This window comes from Camponotus vicinus, unplaced genomic scaffold, assembly GCF_025532165.1.
Source record: "Camponotus vicinus isolate PSW18456_S1 unplaced genomic scaffold, iyCamVici1.0 SCAF_3, whole genome shotgun sequence".
Classification (NCBI taxonomy): Eukaryota; Metazoa; Arthropoda; class Insecta; order Hymenoptera; family Formicidae; genus Camponotus; species Camponotus vicinus.
This window is the reverse complement of record NW_028141967.1, coordinates 12121806-12138733: the sequence shown is the minus strand read 5'-3', so window position 1 is coordinate 12138733 and position 16928 is coordinate 12121806. Positions and strand designations below refer to the sequence as shown.

Below are 16928 nucleotides of genomic sequence, written 5' to 3'. Positions count from 1 at the left end.
ACACATAGTTGTTTTTAAAAAAAAATATGTAATTCGAAAATATGTAATTCGAAAGAAAAAATGTAATTTGCAATTAACAATTACATATTTTTTCTTTCGAAACAATTATGTGTTTTCTTTACACCAATTGATTCCTCTCATTATTTTGTACGTAAAAGTATTAAGGTACTGTTAAGTATTGTAATGTTCTGTTAGATGGCAGGCGAGTCAGAGTCGCATGTTCGCGCGCTAAGACCGCCACATTTTCTTTGTGGCTTGTATCACTCTCAATAAGTAAGCAATAAAGAGCACATTTAAGTAACATATTTTGGTCCTTCGAGCCGGATAAAGAGAAGTTTCAGGTACGTGAGTCTCATTCCTATCTCAATCCTTTCCAAAAAAAAAAAGGGGGGGAAGGCACCATGTCAACGAAAAAAGGACTAAGATTAAGTAGAAGGCACATAAAAGGCAATTTAATCAGATTCAGTGAATTCTTAGAATCTCCAGCGGCAAATGATAAGGTAGAAGTACAAGAACGGTTAAATGTTGCTTCATTATTATTAAATAAATTCGAAACTGTTCAAGCGCAATTAGAAGAATTAGATCAACCTCAAGACGAAGCAGTAGAATTTATAGAACCAGCACAGGAAGAAATAGAGCAACGTCTGGAATTTGAAAACCTTTATTACAAATGTATGGCGAAGGCAAGAAGTCTTTTACAAACAGAAGCAGTGGACGTTCCAGCAGCAGAGAACATAAATAACAATTTCACAAAAGTAAAGTTGCCTACATTAGCACTTCCCACGTTCCAGGGGGAATATGAAAAATGGATGCTGTTTAAAGATTCATTCACATCTGTCATCGATCAGAACGTAAGTCTTACACCAATTCAAAAATTTCAATATCTTAGAAGTGCACTAAAAGGCGATGCATTACAAGTTATAGAATGTCTCAACACAAGCGCAGAAAATTACAATATCGCATGGGATTTGATAAAAAGAAGGTACGACAACAGAAGACTCATTGTAAATACACACGTTCAGCAACTTCTTAGCTTACCCGCCATTAGCAAAGCAGAGAATATTACACATCGGTCTCTCGTCGATTTAGTAAGGTCGCACGTTCGAGCATTGAACGCACTAGATCAACCTGTACAATATTGGGATACGATAATAAGTTATATCGTCACGAGTAAGCTTGATTTCGCCACGAGACGAGATTGGGAAAATGAGGTAAGCAAGATTGAACATGATGAACTACCATCTCTCGAAGATTTAATGAAGTTTTTAGAAAATCGAAGTCAATCCTTTGAGTTAATAGAAAAATGCAAAATTAAACAAGAATTAGTTAAGTGCGCAAAAGTATCGAAGAAAGAAAGAGCAGTATCACGACCGAACGAGCATGTGAACTTTGTAATGAGAATCACAAGATTTATCAATGTCAATCATTTCTTGACATGCCGATTGTGACAAGAGCAAAAGAGATTCAAACTAAGCGTCTATGTCTTAATTGCTTACGGCCAGGACATATAAGTAAGGACTGCAAGGCATCCACTTGCAAGAAATGTAACAAACGTCACAACACCTTACTACATGAAGATCGGACAGCAAATATTCCTTCTAATGCACTCTTGAAGACGACGAGTCAAGCAGAACCGCAATCTTCCAATACAGCTGTTCATTACATACAAACTTCTGAAGAAAATTGTTGCATCACACAAAATAACTCCGAGTACACAGCGATTCATTATGCGCAAGGGAAATCCCCGCAAGTTATATTGTCCACTGCACAAGTGCTGATATATGACAAGTACGGAAAGCGCCATAGTTGTAGAGCATTACTAGATCAGGGCTCTCAATCAAATATCATAACAAGCACCATAGCACACAAGCTTAAATTACCTCTCGAAAATATTAATATGTCTATAAGCGGAGTTCAAGGTATGAAGACAACAGTAGGACAATCAATTCAAGTTCAATTTCAATCGAGATTCGGTACCTTTTCGTCACAAATGTGTTGCCTGGTGATGCCAAAGATTACAAAAACGTTGCCACATATAAAGTTAACAAGTGATGTTGTTCGTATTCCAGATAACATTGAGCTTGCGGATCCTTCATTTGACACTCCAGGAGTCATCGAGTTATTGATTGGTGCAGGTTTATTCTGGAATCTTCTATGCATTCCGCGCATTCAATTGTCAAAAGATGAGCCAATATGGCAAAAAACAAAGCTAGGATGGATTGTTGGAGGTGAAATGAATAACCTTCAAGAACATCAAGTTTCGACATGTCATTTGATTACAAACGAAACCTTAAATAACCAATTAGAACAATTTTGGAGGATTGAAGACATCGAAATTAGAGAAGAAATAGATCAGCTTGACCCTTGCGAGCAACATTTTATAAATACTTGTCAGCGACAACCCGACGGAAGATATATAGTCAGTCTTCCCAAGAATGCGGAAATTCAACTAGGAAATTCTCGAGACAAGGCCGAAAAAAGATTATTCTCGTTGGAAAGACGATTGAACAAACAGCCTGACTTGAAGAATGCGTATCACAATTTTCTTAACGAATACCTGCTGTTGAATCATATGTCAGAAGTTGAAGACGTTAACTCAGAAGTAGAAGTTTTTTACTTACCGCATCAAGCAGTCATACGCAAAGACAAAATGACTACGAAATTACGAGTCGTTTTTGATGGATCGGCAAAATCATCTAATGGAAATTCACTCAACGATAAGCTACTGTGCGGACCTAATCTGCAGAACGATCTAATTGACATTTTACTGCGTTTTCGCATACATCAGATTGTAATTACTAGCGACATTAAAATGATGTATCGACAGATTTTGATCAGAGAAGAGGATCGACCATTGCAACGCATTCTATGGCGAGAAGAATCGGACCTGCCTATTAAAATTTTTAACCTGAATACGATCACATATGGAAAGTCTTGTGCACCGTTTTTAGCAATGCGTTGCTTGAGGAAACTAGCAGAAGACGAAAGAAAGGATTATCCTCTGGCAGCCGCTATTTTAGAAAACGATTGTTATATGGATGACATTCTTACTGGTACGAATACCATCACCGAAGCTTTGGAACTTCAAAAACAACTCACCGAACTGTTAGCACGAGGCAAATTCAAATTGCGAAAATGGCGATCAAATAAGCCAGAAGTTCTCAAACACTTGCAAAAAGAAGATCAAGCAGATGAGCTACTGCTATTAGAACAGAAACAGGCATTGAAGACTTTAGGTATTCTATGGAACTCAAAAACGGACAAATTACAGTTCAACGTCACCCCAGCGGACCTAACTAGTATCACAAAACGGACTGTTCTTTCTACGATTGCTCGTATTTATGATCCATTGGGTCTTATTGGACCAATTGTAATAGAAGCAAAACACATTTTACAGAATTTGTGGCAATTGAAACTATCATGGGATGAACCGCTTCCTCAAGAACTGAATAAAAAATGGAGCACGTATATAAAGTCATTATCAAAGGTAAATAAAATATGCATTCCTAGAGTCATTTGTCCAAATAACATAACGGGAACTATCGAGCTACATGGATTCAGTGACGCGTCCACCAAGGCATATGGCGCATGCATTTATGCAGTTAGTCGGGATGACGCAGGAGTCTTAACTTCGCGTCTTGTGTGCTCCAAATCTCGCATAGCACCACTGCAGACACTCTCCGTACCACGTTTAGAGCTTTGTGCCGCTCTATTGCTTGCAAAATTAGTACACGTCGTATCTCAAGCTTTTGGGATAAAGGTATCGGCAACTTATTTATGGAGTGACTCTCAAATCGTGCTCGCATGGATACAAACTGCTGCATCGCAGCTGAAAACTTTTGTCGCAAATAGAGTCTCAAAAATTCAGAAGTTAACGAAGCCGGAAAGTTGGCGTCATGTAAATTCATTTGAAAACCCGGCGGATATTTTGTCACGTGGATTACTAGGAGATAAACTCATCGAAAATGAATTATGGTGGGCAGGACCTCAGTGGCTCCTATTTCATGAACTACCGCACACATCAAACATGAAGATCATCAACATTCCTGAACAAAAGTCAATTTTTCTTAATGTGTGTTCCCCTATTTCAGGCATTCTACATAAATTTTCATCGTATAAAAAATTGCAACGAGTTATTGCCTATTGCAATCGATTCATTCAGATTAAATGTCGAAAGACGAAGTTATCAGGACCATTGACTGTAGACGAACTACTAGAAGCAGAATTAACAATAGCGAAGATGGTGCAACAAGAATCCTTTCCTCTAGAACGTCTCAAGTTGCAAAAAAAAGGCATGGTCAGCACTAAAAGCAAGCTTCTTCCACTCAACCCATTTCTGGACACGAATGGTTTAATCCGGATTGGCGGGCGAATACAACAATCTAACATGTCATGGGAACAACAACACCCGATTATTCTTCCTTCAGGACATTTTATTACCAATCTACTGATGTACGAAGAGCACGTCCGCCTTCTGCACTGTGGACCGGAACAACTTTTAAGTTCTATACGTCAAAAATACTGGCCGCTGTCAGGACGGCGAGAAGCAAAAAAGATAAAGCATAATTGCATTAAGTGCTACCGTATGCGACCATCGGTACCTGATGCTATTATGGGAAATCTTCCTCGAGAACGTGTAACTGAAGGAACACGTCCCTTCATAAATTGTGGGGTAGACTATGCTGGACCCCTCCAATATCGCACAAGTCAAGGACGCGGAAGACCACAAATTTTAAAGGCATATATCGCAGTATTTACATGTCTAAGCACAAAGGCAGTTCATCTAGAACTGGTTACTCAACTGACAACGGAGTGTTTTTTAGCAGCACTCAAGAGATTCACTTCTAGAAGAGGACTATGCGCTCAAATATTCTCTGACAACGGAACTAATTTTGTTGGTGCAAATAAGGAGCTGCAAGCAATCTATGAATTTCTACGATCTAACAACGCAACCATCACTGAAGATTTAGCCGCACAAAAAATAAGCTGGAAATTCATACCTCCGAGAGCCGCACATTTTGGCGGCCTATGGGAGGCGGCAGTTAAAATTGCAAAACGTCATCTTTACACCGTAACTCAAGGAGACTCACTTACATCTCCAGTCGAGTACTATTATCTCGATACGGCGGACAACCGTTTATCCCGCTGGGAACATTTGCAGAAAGTACGTCAACACTTTTGGCAAAGATGGCAAAGAGAATATTTACATCAACTCCAGACCAGACATAAGTGGAACATCTCTGGAACTAATATCCAACCAGGAGCCCTAGTGCTGTTGCAAGAGGACAATACCGCACCTCTTCATTGGCCATTGGGACGAATCATCGATGTCCATCCCGGACTTGACGGAGTTGTCCGAGTTGCGTCTGTTAAGACAGCTCGCGGAATTTATAAAAGACCAGTCAAAAAACTATCTCTATTACCTATTCATTAACAATTTAATTACATTTGTTTAGTTGTTTTATTTGCATTTTATTTCTATTTGACGTCCGGACCCAAGATACATTCAATCTGTTAATTTGTTTATTTATACTGTAATATTTGAAACCAAAGATTTCAAAGTCGGGCGGAATGTTAAGTATTGTAATGTTCTGTTAGATGGCAGGCGAGTCAGAGTCGCATGTTCGCGCGCTAAGACCGCCACATTTTCTTTGTGGCTTGTATCACTCTCAATAAGTAAGCAATAAAGAGCACATTTAAGTAACAGGTACGATAATTGAAAAGTGAATATTTTACTAGATATTTTATGGTTTATGAAAAATTAAGAAATTATTTCAAGCCTTATAACTCGAAAAGTACTTGATGAAAAAATACTTTATTATAGTGTTTTGGAAAGCTCTCGACATAAGCTATAAGAATATGCAATAAAAAATAGGTGGTTCCATTTAAGAAATTAAAGGTGTCCTTGACCTCACCTTAACGATGCCATCCAAGGTCAAACCAATGACACCATCTTATGTTTCCCTCAAAACCATACAATTTTTGTCGAAAACGTTTTTCTCTAAAATGCTTAGTTTTTGAAAGAAAAGAGGTGTACGGGTGGTCTAGGACACCCTGTATATATATATATATATATATATATATATATATATATATATAATTGTAAATGTAGGGAATATTTCTGCGTAACTAAATTTGTGTCTACGCAGGCAATTATAATAAATATCTATGTAACTATAATTATGATTGCGCAGTCAAATATGTAAATTTCTACACACACACACATCACACACATATATATATATACATGTAGGGAATATTTCTGCGTAACTATATTTGTGTCTACGCACGCAAATGTAATAAATGTCTATGTAACTATAATTATAGTTGCGCAGTCAAATATGTAAATTTCTACACACACACACACACACACACACACATTTCCTACATATATAATGACAATTATATATATATATATATATAATTGTCATTATATATGTAGAAAATATTTCTGCGTAACTATATTTGTGTCTACGCAGGCAAATGTAATAAATGTCTATGTAACTATAATTATGATTGCACAGTCAAATATGTAAATTTCTACACACACGCACACACACACACACACATACACATACATATAGAATTATAAATTACATAATAATTATATTCCACAAAATGATAACTGTCAATTTTCTTTATTAAGATTAATATATAATATGTCAAAATATATTATGTCTAAACAAAAATGAGAAAAATTTCACAATATTTACCTTTTGATTGATGAATATTACAAAATTCACAGTCCACTTGGTTATCGTTAAGTGTCACACAAATCTGTGTTTTTATATAATACTAATAAATGTACTTGGCGTCGCGACGCTGCTGCGTCGCTTGACAATAACTTTTAATATGTCACTTCTCTTCCTTGATACATTATTACACACTACTCCTCCTCCTTGTTCTGCACTATACTTTTATTTATTTACTCTTATTTATGAAGATCTATATTATGAAGATTATATCACTAACAATAAGATAATATCAGTAAGGATTTTCAGTTTGTTTTTATTTTTGTTTAAAAATATATTTATTTTGAAGAAATACAAAAATATTTATAATAAAAAAATAAATTATGTCTAATTGTGTAATTTTTCTAGAATAATTATATAAATTAATATATTATGAATAAGATGTCATATACATAACATGTTTTTCAATTGACAGTTATTTGATGACATATCTCATCCCGTTTATGTATACCCGTTTCATATTCTCTTGGTGCTTCGTTGTTTGGTATGCATCTATTTTGTGCATCTATATCTGATTGTTGGTCGTCTAAAGGTGCCTTTACATGGGATCGTCTGAGCAGAGAGAAGCCTGAGAGCGGCCATGCCCCTGATTTAGGTGGAACCCGTATTTGAAGCGCCTCTATGTCCATAAAACGTGGACATTGAACTACATAGCCATGTCCATGAAACTTTTCAAAGGGTAACATGCTATGTCCACGATTTGTGGTTCCGTTCCGTGCTATATGCACAAAGTGCCGGCAATATGACTGCAAGACAAGTTATGTATACATCTTTAATGTAAATAAGATTTGTGGTCTCTCTTTCTCCATATATATATATATATATATATATATATATATATCGAGATTTATACTAAAAATAGCTATATACAATATATAGAAATTTATTCATAATATGACTATACTTGAAAATAAGATATTTTTTACCAGACTTAATAATTAATTTATATATTTAAAGAGAGAAAAAGTTTGATATTATTTTCAATATAGATCCTACACATTTCTTAAGAATAAAAGTTCTAAATAATAAAGATGTATATATATATATATATATGTATATATATACACACACGCGCGCGCGCGTGTGTGTGTGTGTGTGTGTGGGGTATATGCGTATGTATGTACGTATGTATGATAAAAGCAATGCGAAAGTTACGTGAGGAAGCGAGAAGGACAAGTAAAATAACAATAAGAGCGAACGAGATAGAAATAGCACTAGCAACGAGACTCGAGCTCGAGAATTTTTCTTGCGCGCTATTATTTTCTTCTCGCTCGCACCTATTACTGTCTCGCTCGCTCCTATTACTGTCTCGCTCGCTCCTATTACTGTCTCGCTCGCTCCTATTATTGTCTCGCTCGTTCTTGTTACTGTTTCGCTCGCTCTCGATTCTTGGGTCCGCTTATCTTTCTGAGTGTCTATCACGATTGTCAAGTGTGACAAAGAAAGTAAGACCATGAGTAGAGAGCGAGCGAGATGACCTATCATCAAAGAGTTCCGAAGTCTCTTACAATCGGTTTCTTCGCTTCCTCTATCCATTCGCAATTCACGAAAATGTAAACATCTTATAAAATAAAAATTGAAACTTTTATTTTTAATTTTATGGGTTTGAAAGTAATTTTAATGAATTAATGATATTTTGGCGATTAAAATGATATCAAACATGACGTAAATCGGGTAATTTTTAATTAATCTGATAATAAATATTTTATTATAATTATATATTTAATTAAATTTATGCGATTTATATCGTGTTTGGTATTATTTTAATCGCAAAATTCTCATTATTCTATTAAAATTACTTTCAAATGAATAAAAAATGCAATTTTATTTTTTGACATATATTCGTGAATATTATAAATGAAGTCTCGTGTAAGAAACTTCGGAATCTGCGGCATCGGGAATTTTTTCGTTATTTATAATAATATATGACTTTAAATTGCCATAAAATAAAAACTATAGCTTTTATATTTTGTTTGATCTTTTTTGATTAAAAGGTATTAATGAAATTCTTGCGTTTAAAATGACATCGAACACAATATAATTCGGATAACTTTTACTTATTGTTATATAAGTAAAAGAATGTTTCTAATTGAAAATTATTTGAATAAAATGTTGGGTTTAATGTGATTTTACAATTAGTCGTAAAAATCATATTAATTTTAAAATTATGTTCAGTAAGATAAATTAAGTAATATAAAAATTTTAGTTTCTAATACATTTTCAATGTTATCAATTGTGGTGTTCACATAACGTCTCCTGGTCTAAATATGTTCAATATAATTAATATTAAATGGTCTATATATTGTGCAGTGAAACAATTTATTTTAATTTATTATATATATATATACAGGGTGACCCATTTTAACTTAGGCAGCCAAATAACTCGAAAAATAAGCAAGATAGAGAAAAATGTTTTAGACAAAAGTTGTATGGTTTCGAGGGGGCCATAAGATGGTATCATTGGTTTGACCTTGAAGAGTCATTTGAAGGTCACGTGAAGGTCACTTCAATTTTTTTAAATGGAATACCCTATATATTTTTGTACATTCTTGTAGCTTATTTCGAGAGCTTTCCAAAACACTATAATTAAGTACCTTTCCGTTAAGTACTTTTTGAGTTATGATGCTTGAAATAATTTCTTAATTTTACATAAACCGTAAAATATCTTGTAAAATATTCATTTTTCGATTATCTTACCTTAATAATTTTCAATTGGTGTAAAGAAAACACATAGTTGTTTTTAAGAAAAAATATGGAATTGTTAATTGCAAATTACATATTTTTTCTTCGAAACAACTATGTGTTTTCTTTACACCAATTGATTCCTCTCATTATTTTGTACATAAAACTATTAAGGTAAGGTAATCGAAAAATGAATATTTTACAAGATATTTTACGGTTTATGTAAAATTAAGAAATTATTTCAAGCCTCATAACTCAAAAAGTACTTAACGAAAATGTACTTAATTATAGTGTTTTGGAAAGCTCTCGAGATGAGCTACAAGAATGTACAAAAATATATAGGATGTTCCATTTAAAAAAATTGAAGTGACCTTCACGTGACCTTCAAATGACTCTTCAAGGTCAAACCAATGATACCATCTTATGGCCCCCTCGAAACCATACAACTTTTGTCTAAAACATTTTTCTCTATCTTGCTTATTTTTCGAGTTATTTGGCTGCCTAAGTTAAAATGGGTCACCCTGTATATATATATATATATATATATATATATATATATATATATATGTGTGTGTATATACAGGGTGTCGCAGATCACCCGTTTCAGCCGAATATCTCAAAAACTGAGCGCGGCAGACAAAAATATTTCCAACAAAAGTTGTAAGGTTTCAAGTAACGCATTACATGGTGATATCAGTATGACCTTGAAGAGTGTTGTCAAGGTCAGGGCAAAATCACTTTGGATTTTTTAAATTCGCTATTTTTGAATTCGCTATTTTTTTATACTTTGAATTTTTGGAATTCGCTATTTTTATTACATATTCTTGTAGCTCATCTCAAGAGCTTTCCAAAACACTATAATTAAGTTAGTTTTAATTAAGTACTTTCCGAGTTATGAGGCTTGAAATCACTTCTTAATTTTACATAAACCGTAAAATATCTCGTAAAATATTCATTTTTCGATTATCTTACCTTAATACTTTTATGTACAAAATAATGAGAGGAATCAATTGGTGTAAAGAAAACATAGTTGTTTCGAAGAAAAAATATGTAATTGTTAATTGCAAATTACATATTTTTTCTTCGAAACAACTATGTGTTTTCTTTACACCAATTGATTCCTCTCATTATTTTGTACATAAAAGTATTAATATAAGATAATCGAAAAATGAATATTTTACAAGATATTTTACGGTTTATGTAAAATTAAGAAATGATTTCAAGCCTTATAACTCAAAAAGTACTTGAGGGAAAAATATTTTATTATAGTGTTTTGGAAAGCCCTCGAGATAAGCTACAAGAATATGCAATAAAAAATTGGGGTTTCCATTTACAGAATTCAAGGTGACCTTTACGTGACCTTAAAAACACTCTTCAAGGTCATACTGATATCACCATGTAATGCATTACTTGAAACCTTACAACTTTTGTCTGAAATATTTTTGTCTGCCGCGCTCAGTTTTTGAGATATTCGGCTGATACGGGTGGTCTGCGACACCCTGTATATATTAAAATAATTTATATATTTCTTTCACATATTTAAATGCAAAATATTTTGCATCTTATATTCTTATTGAAAATATATTAATATTACAGACATAAATTTGTAATAAATTTTAATTTGTTCTTACAAATAAGTACACACACACAAATATATGTGTGTGTGTGTATTGAATAATTTATACAATGCACTAAAGTGTTCTTCAAAATTACAGTTTAAATCAGATTATTAAAATTTATTAAGATAAAATTGTAATTATAAAATAAAATTAAGATTATTATATATACAATGTTCACATGTATACAATAAAACATTTAATTTCTCATAATTATTTTAATAAATTTTTATTTTAAATAAGTTCTATTTTAATAAATTAATAGTCTAATTTAAACTATAATTTTGAAAATAAGACTACATGGTATAAATTATTATATTGTATAAATTGTTGCACTGTACATTACTTAATTTATCTTACTGAACATAACTTTAGAATTAATATGATTTTTACGATTGAAATCACATTAAACCCAATGTTTTATTCAAATAATTTTCAATTAAAAACATTCTTTTACTTATATAACAATAAATAAAAGTTATCCGAATTATATTGTGTTCGATGTCATTTTAAATGCAAGAATTTTATTAATCCCTTTTAATCAAAAAAGATCAAACAAAATAAAAGCTTTAGTTTTTATTTTATGGCAATTTAAAGTCGTATATTATTATAAATAACGAAAAAATTCCCGATGCCGCAGATTCCGAAGTTTCTTACACGAGACTTCATTTATAATATTCACGAATATATGTCAAAAAATAAAATGCATTTTTTATTCATTTGAAAGTAATTTTAATAGAATAATGAGAATTTTGCGATTAAAATAATACCAAACACGATATAAATCGCATAAATTTAATTAACTATATAATTATAATAAAATATTTATTATCAGATTAATTAAAAATTACCCGATTTACGTCGTGTTTGATATCATTTTAATCGCAAAAATCTCATTAATTCATTAAAATTACTGTCAAACCCATAAAATTAGAAATAAAAGTTTCAATTTTTATTTTATAAAATGTTTACATTTTCGTGAATTGCGAATGGATAGAGGAAGCGAAGAAACCGATTGTAAGAGACTTCGGAACTCTTTGATGATAGGTCATCTCGCTCGCTCTCTACTCATGGTCTTACTTTCTTTGTCACACTTGACAATCGTGATAGACACTCGGAAAGATAAGCGGACCCAAGAATCGAGAGCGAGCGAGACAGTAATAGGAGTGAGCGAGACAGTAATAGGAGCGAGCGAGACAGTAATAGGAGCGAGCGAGACAGTAATAGATGCGAGCGAGAGGAAAATAATAGCGCGCAAGGAAAATCCGATTCTCGAGCTCGAGTCCTCGTTGCTCGTGCTCAGGGTTGGGTTTGATACGCATTCCAGAAGTATCCTACGTAGGATACGTATGAAACTATGGCTATGTTAAGGCTGTGTTCCGAAATTGACTGCCAGTACTGAAAAGGCAGTTAATTTCAGAACACTATCTAAATTGACTGTTAGATTTCCAGCTGACAGTCAATTTTGGCTTTAAGTTTTGGACAAAGCTTATGATTTAACATGCAGTCTATAAATAAAAATCAAAAAAGAAGTAATATTTAAAATGTAAGTGCAATATATATATATTTGCTATTATTTGCTTACTAATATTTGCTATTTTACTAATGCATTAATCTATTATGTGTATATACATATATAGATCAATAATGATGCAATTATAAAAATTCGTCTTATATCAAAATATATGTTTATAGATTGTTTCTGAAATATATGGACAATGTGGACCTGTACCACCAAAAAATCCACCAGTTCAGTCAAAAAACGACATTGATATAGTTCTTGCAAAATTCTTTTTTGGATGCAATATACCATTTAAAGTTATTGAATCAATACATTTTAAAAATTTAATAGCTGCACTTAATCCTCACTATCATTTACCAGGAAGGAAATTCTTATCTAATAATTTATTAAATAAAGTTCATGAAGAAATTGTTACTGAACGCAAGAAACATTTGGGAAATAATGACTGTGTATTACTTATTGATGGATGGAAAAATTCTGCGGCAAATAGCAAGCATGTCGTATGCACTATTCATAATGCAGATTATAATAGGCAATTTTTTATTGATATTTCATATGATATAACAGGACGTTCAGAAAATGCAGAACTATTATTAGAAGTTGTTAATAGTGCAATTGAATTGTCAAAAGACTTATGTAGCACAAATATTTTTGCAATAGTATCTGATAATGCTTCACCTATGATTAGTATGGGTAATAGGAGTAACTTGTGGTACTCAACTTGTAACAGTCATAGTGGTAATTTATTAGCCAAATCCTTAGTAGATGGAGAATTTGCAAATGAAGTTAATGCGCTTTTAAAGGAATTCAAAAATCCTGGTCTACAGCGTGATATTATAAATAAAGGTGGTAGTAAAATAAAGTTAGCTTGCGAAACTAGATGGAGTAGCTATAGAGATGCCTTCAAATGTACCTTACAAAATTTGAACATAATGAGAAATATAGCATCAACAGCTTCATATCCTTTAAAAGCAAGGGTTTTGGAACTTCTCCAAGATCAAAAGTTTGAATTAAAATTAAAGCAGTATGTCGAAATATTAAGTTTGTCCAGTTGAAATATCCAGTTTGTATGTTAATAAATAAATGCCAGAGCTCAACATGTAATGTTGCTGATGCAACTCAATTATGGTTAACATTAACAATACCATCAACCGATGAATTTCATAAACATCTACTTACAGAACGTTTAAAAAAAGCTATACGACCAATAGGAATGGCAGCTAATCTTGTACATCCATCTTATCAAAGTGAAAAATTATCTGCAGAACAATTAGAGCGAGCACTACAATTTCTTAATGGAGAATTAAATCAGGAAGGAATAAATGAGTTAGATGCATATTTATATAAAACAGGTATTTTTTTTAAATTATTTAACAAGAAAATTACAGATCCATATGTATTTTGGGCAATGTGTGAAAGAAGGGTTCCTAATCTTTCAGCACTTGCTAAAAAATTATTAAAAATTCCTGCCTCTTCTGCTGAATTAGAAAGATTATTTTCCAATTGGTCTTTTGTTCATTCGTTCTTGCGAAATCGACTATTGAATGAAAAGTCTAAAAAACTTGTCGATATATACTATACACTGAAGACTATGGAGAAACATTCTGAATTATGTCAAAACAATGTATTTTTAGATCCATTTGATTAATATGTTTATTTAATGATTATTAATATTTTTTATTTAAATTATTTTAAATTTGCAAATAAAAATTTACAAAATCAACAAAAATTATTTGAATTAGAAGTGTTTGACTATTTTATTATGGTATCACAACAGAGTATTATTGTACAAAATATGCATGACATATTTAAAAAAACAATACATTTATATTCTTACATTTTAGATCACAGATCAATGTTTACATATTCGTATATATTATTTGTATTGTATCTTTAGTTTAACTTATATGTTATATGTATCACAAGATAATTTTACATATAATTTGTTTCTCATATATCTTAGGACCTAAAATATTCACTAATATCACAAAAACATAGTTATATATTACACAGTTATATATTATTATAAAACATATATATGCAATAAAATAAAAAAGATACAATTTATTGTAGTATCACATATATTACTCAAAAAACAAAGTATTTATTTTTCTAATTAATATTTTGTGATCTATTTGAGATAACATTTTTTATTTGTTACAAAACTAAAAATACTTTTTAAATGATATTTTTTTATTAATACTGGTGAGTTTCAGAAATATGAAACAATAATAAAACAAAAATATAATATTATTATATATAAATATATAAAGTTATATCAGGTAATTGCATATGTATATGCTAAAGTTAAATAATATTAAAAATTTATAATTTTAGCTTTCTGCTTCATTTAATTTTAAAGTGTAAAAAAGACATTTAATTTTCTCTTGCTGATCTTGTGTTAAATTATTCTGAGTAATCTTGTTCATATTTGTATAAGGAACGCATGCAGGAATTTGAAGTAGCTTTTGTGCAAGTTTTGCTAATTCCCCATATTTACGTTCTGCTACTGTCCAAAACACCATTACATCATCAATATTTTTGTCAAATAATTTGGAAAATATTTCCGTTTGTAACATATATTTCGTATACTGTGTCATACCTTCTCCTGACAAATTATCAATAAAAAACTCCTCAAGTGTAAAAGCATACTCATCCTTTTCCATAAAAATATGACCTTTATACTTAGGATTTAAATAATTACTTACTAAATGAATAGGACTGACAATAGATTTGAATATATTATTAAGAATATCAGTATATTGCATATTTTTATCAGATTTCATAAATTGAAACCAATATTGAATAGCGTCTGCAATATTGCATTGTATATTTAATACTTTACTTTTCAAATTTTCGATTTCTAGAGAAAACCTAATAAGCTCTTCAATTTCTTGTTCAAAGAAATCATCAAATACCAATTGCAATATATCGGTGGTAACCTTAAACCTTTGCCCAACAATCTCTCTCATACTTTTTAAGTTTTTTAAGCATGATTCAAGAACAGCACGATAATTATCCCATGAATTAGAATTATACAATACGATTTTTGTCCCTCCTAAATTTATAATATTTGATTCCATGCACTTGAATGCCTCTAATAATTTATTTACTTTTGTTATTAACTCAGGACGAATAAGACATTTCTGTATTGATCTTATATATTGCATGTGACACTGAAAAATCAAAATTTCTGTTTCAATATTTTCTAAATTGACATTAATTTTATCCGACATTGTCACTTCCAAATTATGAACAACCGTATGAATTTTTAATTTCATACTTTCGTATATATATTTTATACAGTCACGAATAAATATATCTAAACTAAGTTTCAATTCATATTCATTAGTTTCAGTACACTTATTTACATTGACAAACACATATTTGTTTTCAATATTGCGAAGTAGACTTATTATTGTAGACTCGTCAACTTTTAACACTAATAATACCGGAATTAATCTAACTTTTAACGAGTCAATTGTAAAAACATTTTGAGCTTCATTTAAAACATCATTTAAAAGATAATTATTGTTGGGCGCTGTATAAGCAGGTCTAATAACGTTTAAAAAATCCTTAAAATATACTGATTCCATTTCCTTAAAATCCAATTTAGAAGCAATAAAAAAATATAATAAGGCTTTATCTATTTTTCGACGTTCGCTATTCGTAATATTATCAATAAACGATTTTACTTTGGTTTGTCGCTTGTTAACTTCACTTGTTTCAGTATCTTTTTTGTGTATTTGCAAAAATTGAGAATTTACTGATAACTGTAGATCTTCATGTATTGTATGTGCCTGTAAATTAAAAAAATATATATATATATATATATATATATATATATATATAATTTCCAAATTACGATTGTAATATTAAATCAACTGTTGGATAAAATATATTGACTTACAGTATATCATAAAAAATTAAGTATAAGGTTAAAGTTAGTAATAGCAGTAGCATGTATGTAGCTGATTCGGAAAAGCAAGTATATAATTTATGATTGTTTTTTCAGAAGTTGAGAATCCTCGCTTTTTTGAATATTTCAATATCATAAATTTAATAACATTTGACTGAGTGTCTATATTATAAAAATAAAATAATTTTTTTACCTGATCCTGATATTGTCTATCATCATCACACACAATTTTTGGATTTTTCCTTAAAGTTACATTATTGTGGTCATCTAAATAATCTTCATCCAATGTAGAGTCATAATTATTTTCATCGTTAGCATGATCAGAAGTTTCAAGATTAGTTGATTCAGTTGATTCATAACGGCATTCTTTTCTATTAATATTTAATATAATTATTAGAAATCTCAATAATAATCTATTTATATGTATATAATAGATA

General features: G+C 31.2%; 3 protein-coding genes and 1 pseudogene across 7 annotated transcripts in view; 3 read left to right on the top strand and 1 right to left on the bottom strand.

Annotated features, from left to right (window-relative positions):
• Window positions 1–16928, bottom strand: part of LOC145968310 (uncharacterized) — a 32186-nt gene that overhangs the window by 14756 nt on the left and 502 nt on the right. For 2 of the 5 annotated variants that reach the window (XM_083093692.1, XM_083093691.1), the window contains exon 1: window positions 6714–7140. Coding sequence is in view for 1 of the 5 variants with exons in the window: in XM_083093690.1 (XP_082949816.1) it covers window positions 14906–16372; window positions 16685–16862 (1645 nt within the window). In the remaining 4 variants the exon portion in view is untranslated. Of the gene's footprint in view, window positions 1–6713; window positions 7499–14533; window positions 16373–16684; window positions 16863–16928 lie in introns of those variants that run through there. The other 3 variants (XR_014437710.1, XR_014437709.1, XM_083093690.1) reach the window with 3 other exon arrangements.
• Window positions 402–4199, top strand: LOC145969058 (uncharacterized). Its single transcript, XM_083094919.1, has 3 exons — window positions 402–1278; window positions 1503–4056; window positions 4163–4199. The coding sequence occupies exons 1-3, from the start codon at window positions 402–404 to the stop codon at window positions 4197–4199; spliced, it is 3468 nt and encodes a 1155-aa protein (XP_082951045.1).
• LOC145968280 (uncharacterized) lies at window positions 595–5434 on the top strand. Its single transcript, XM_083093657.1, has 2 exons — window positions 595–1211; window positions 4092–5434. Exon 2 carries the CDS (start codon window positions 4241–4243, stop codon window positions 5432–5434), a length of 1194 nt encoding a protein of 397 aa, XP_082949783.1. The 5' UTR covers window positions 595–1211; window positions 4092–4240.
• LOC145968279 (uncharacterized) lies at window positions 7861–14316 on the top strand (annotated as a pseudogene).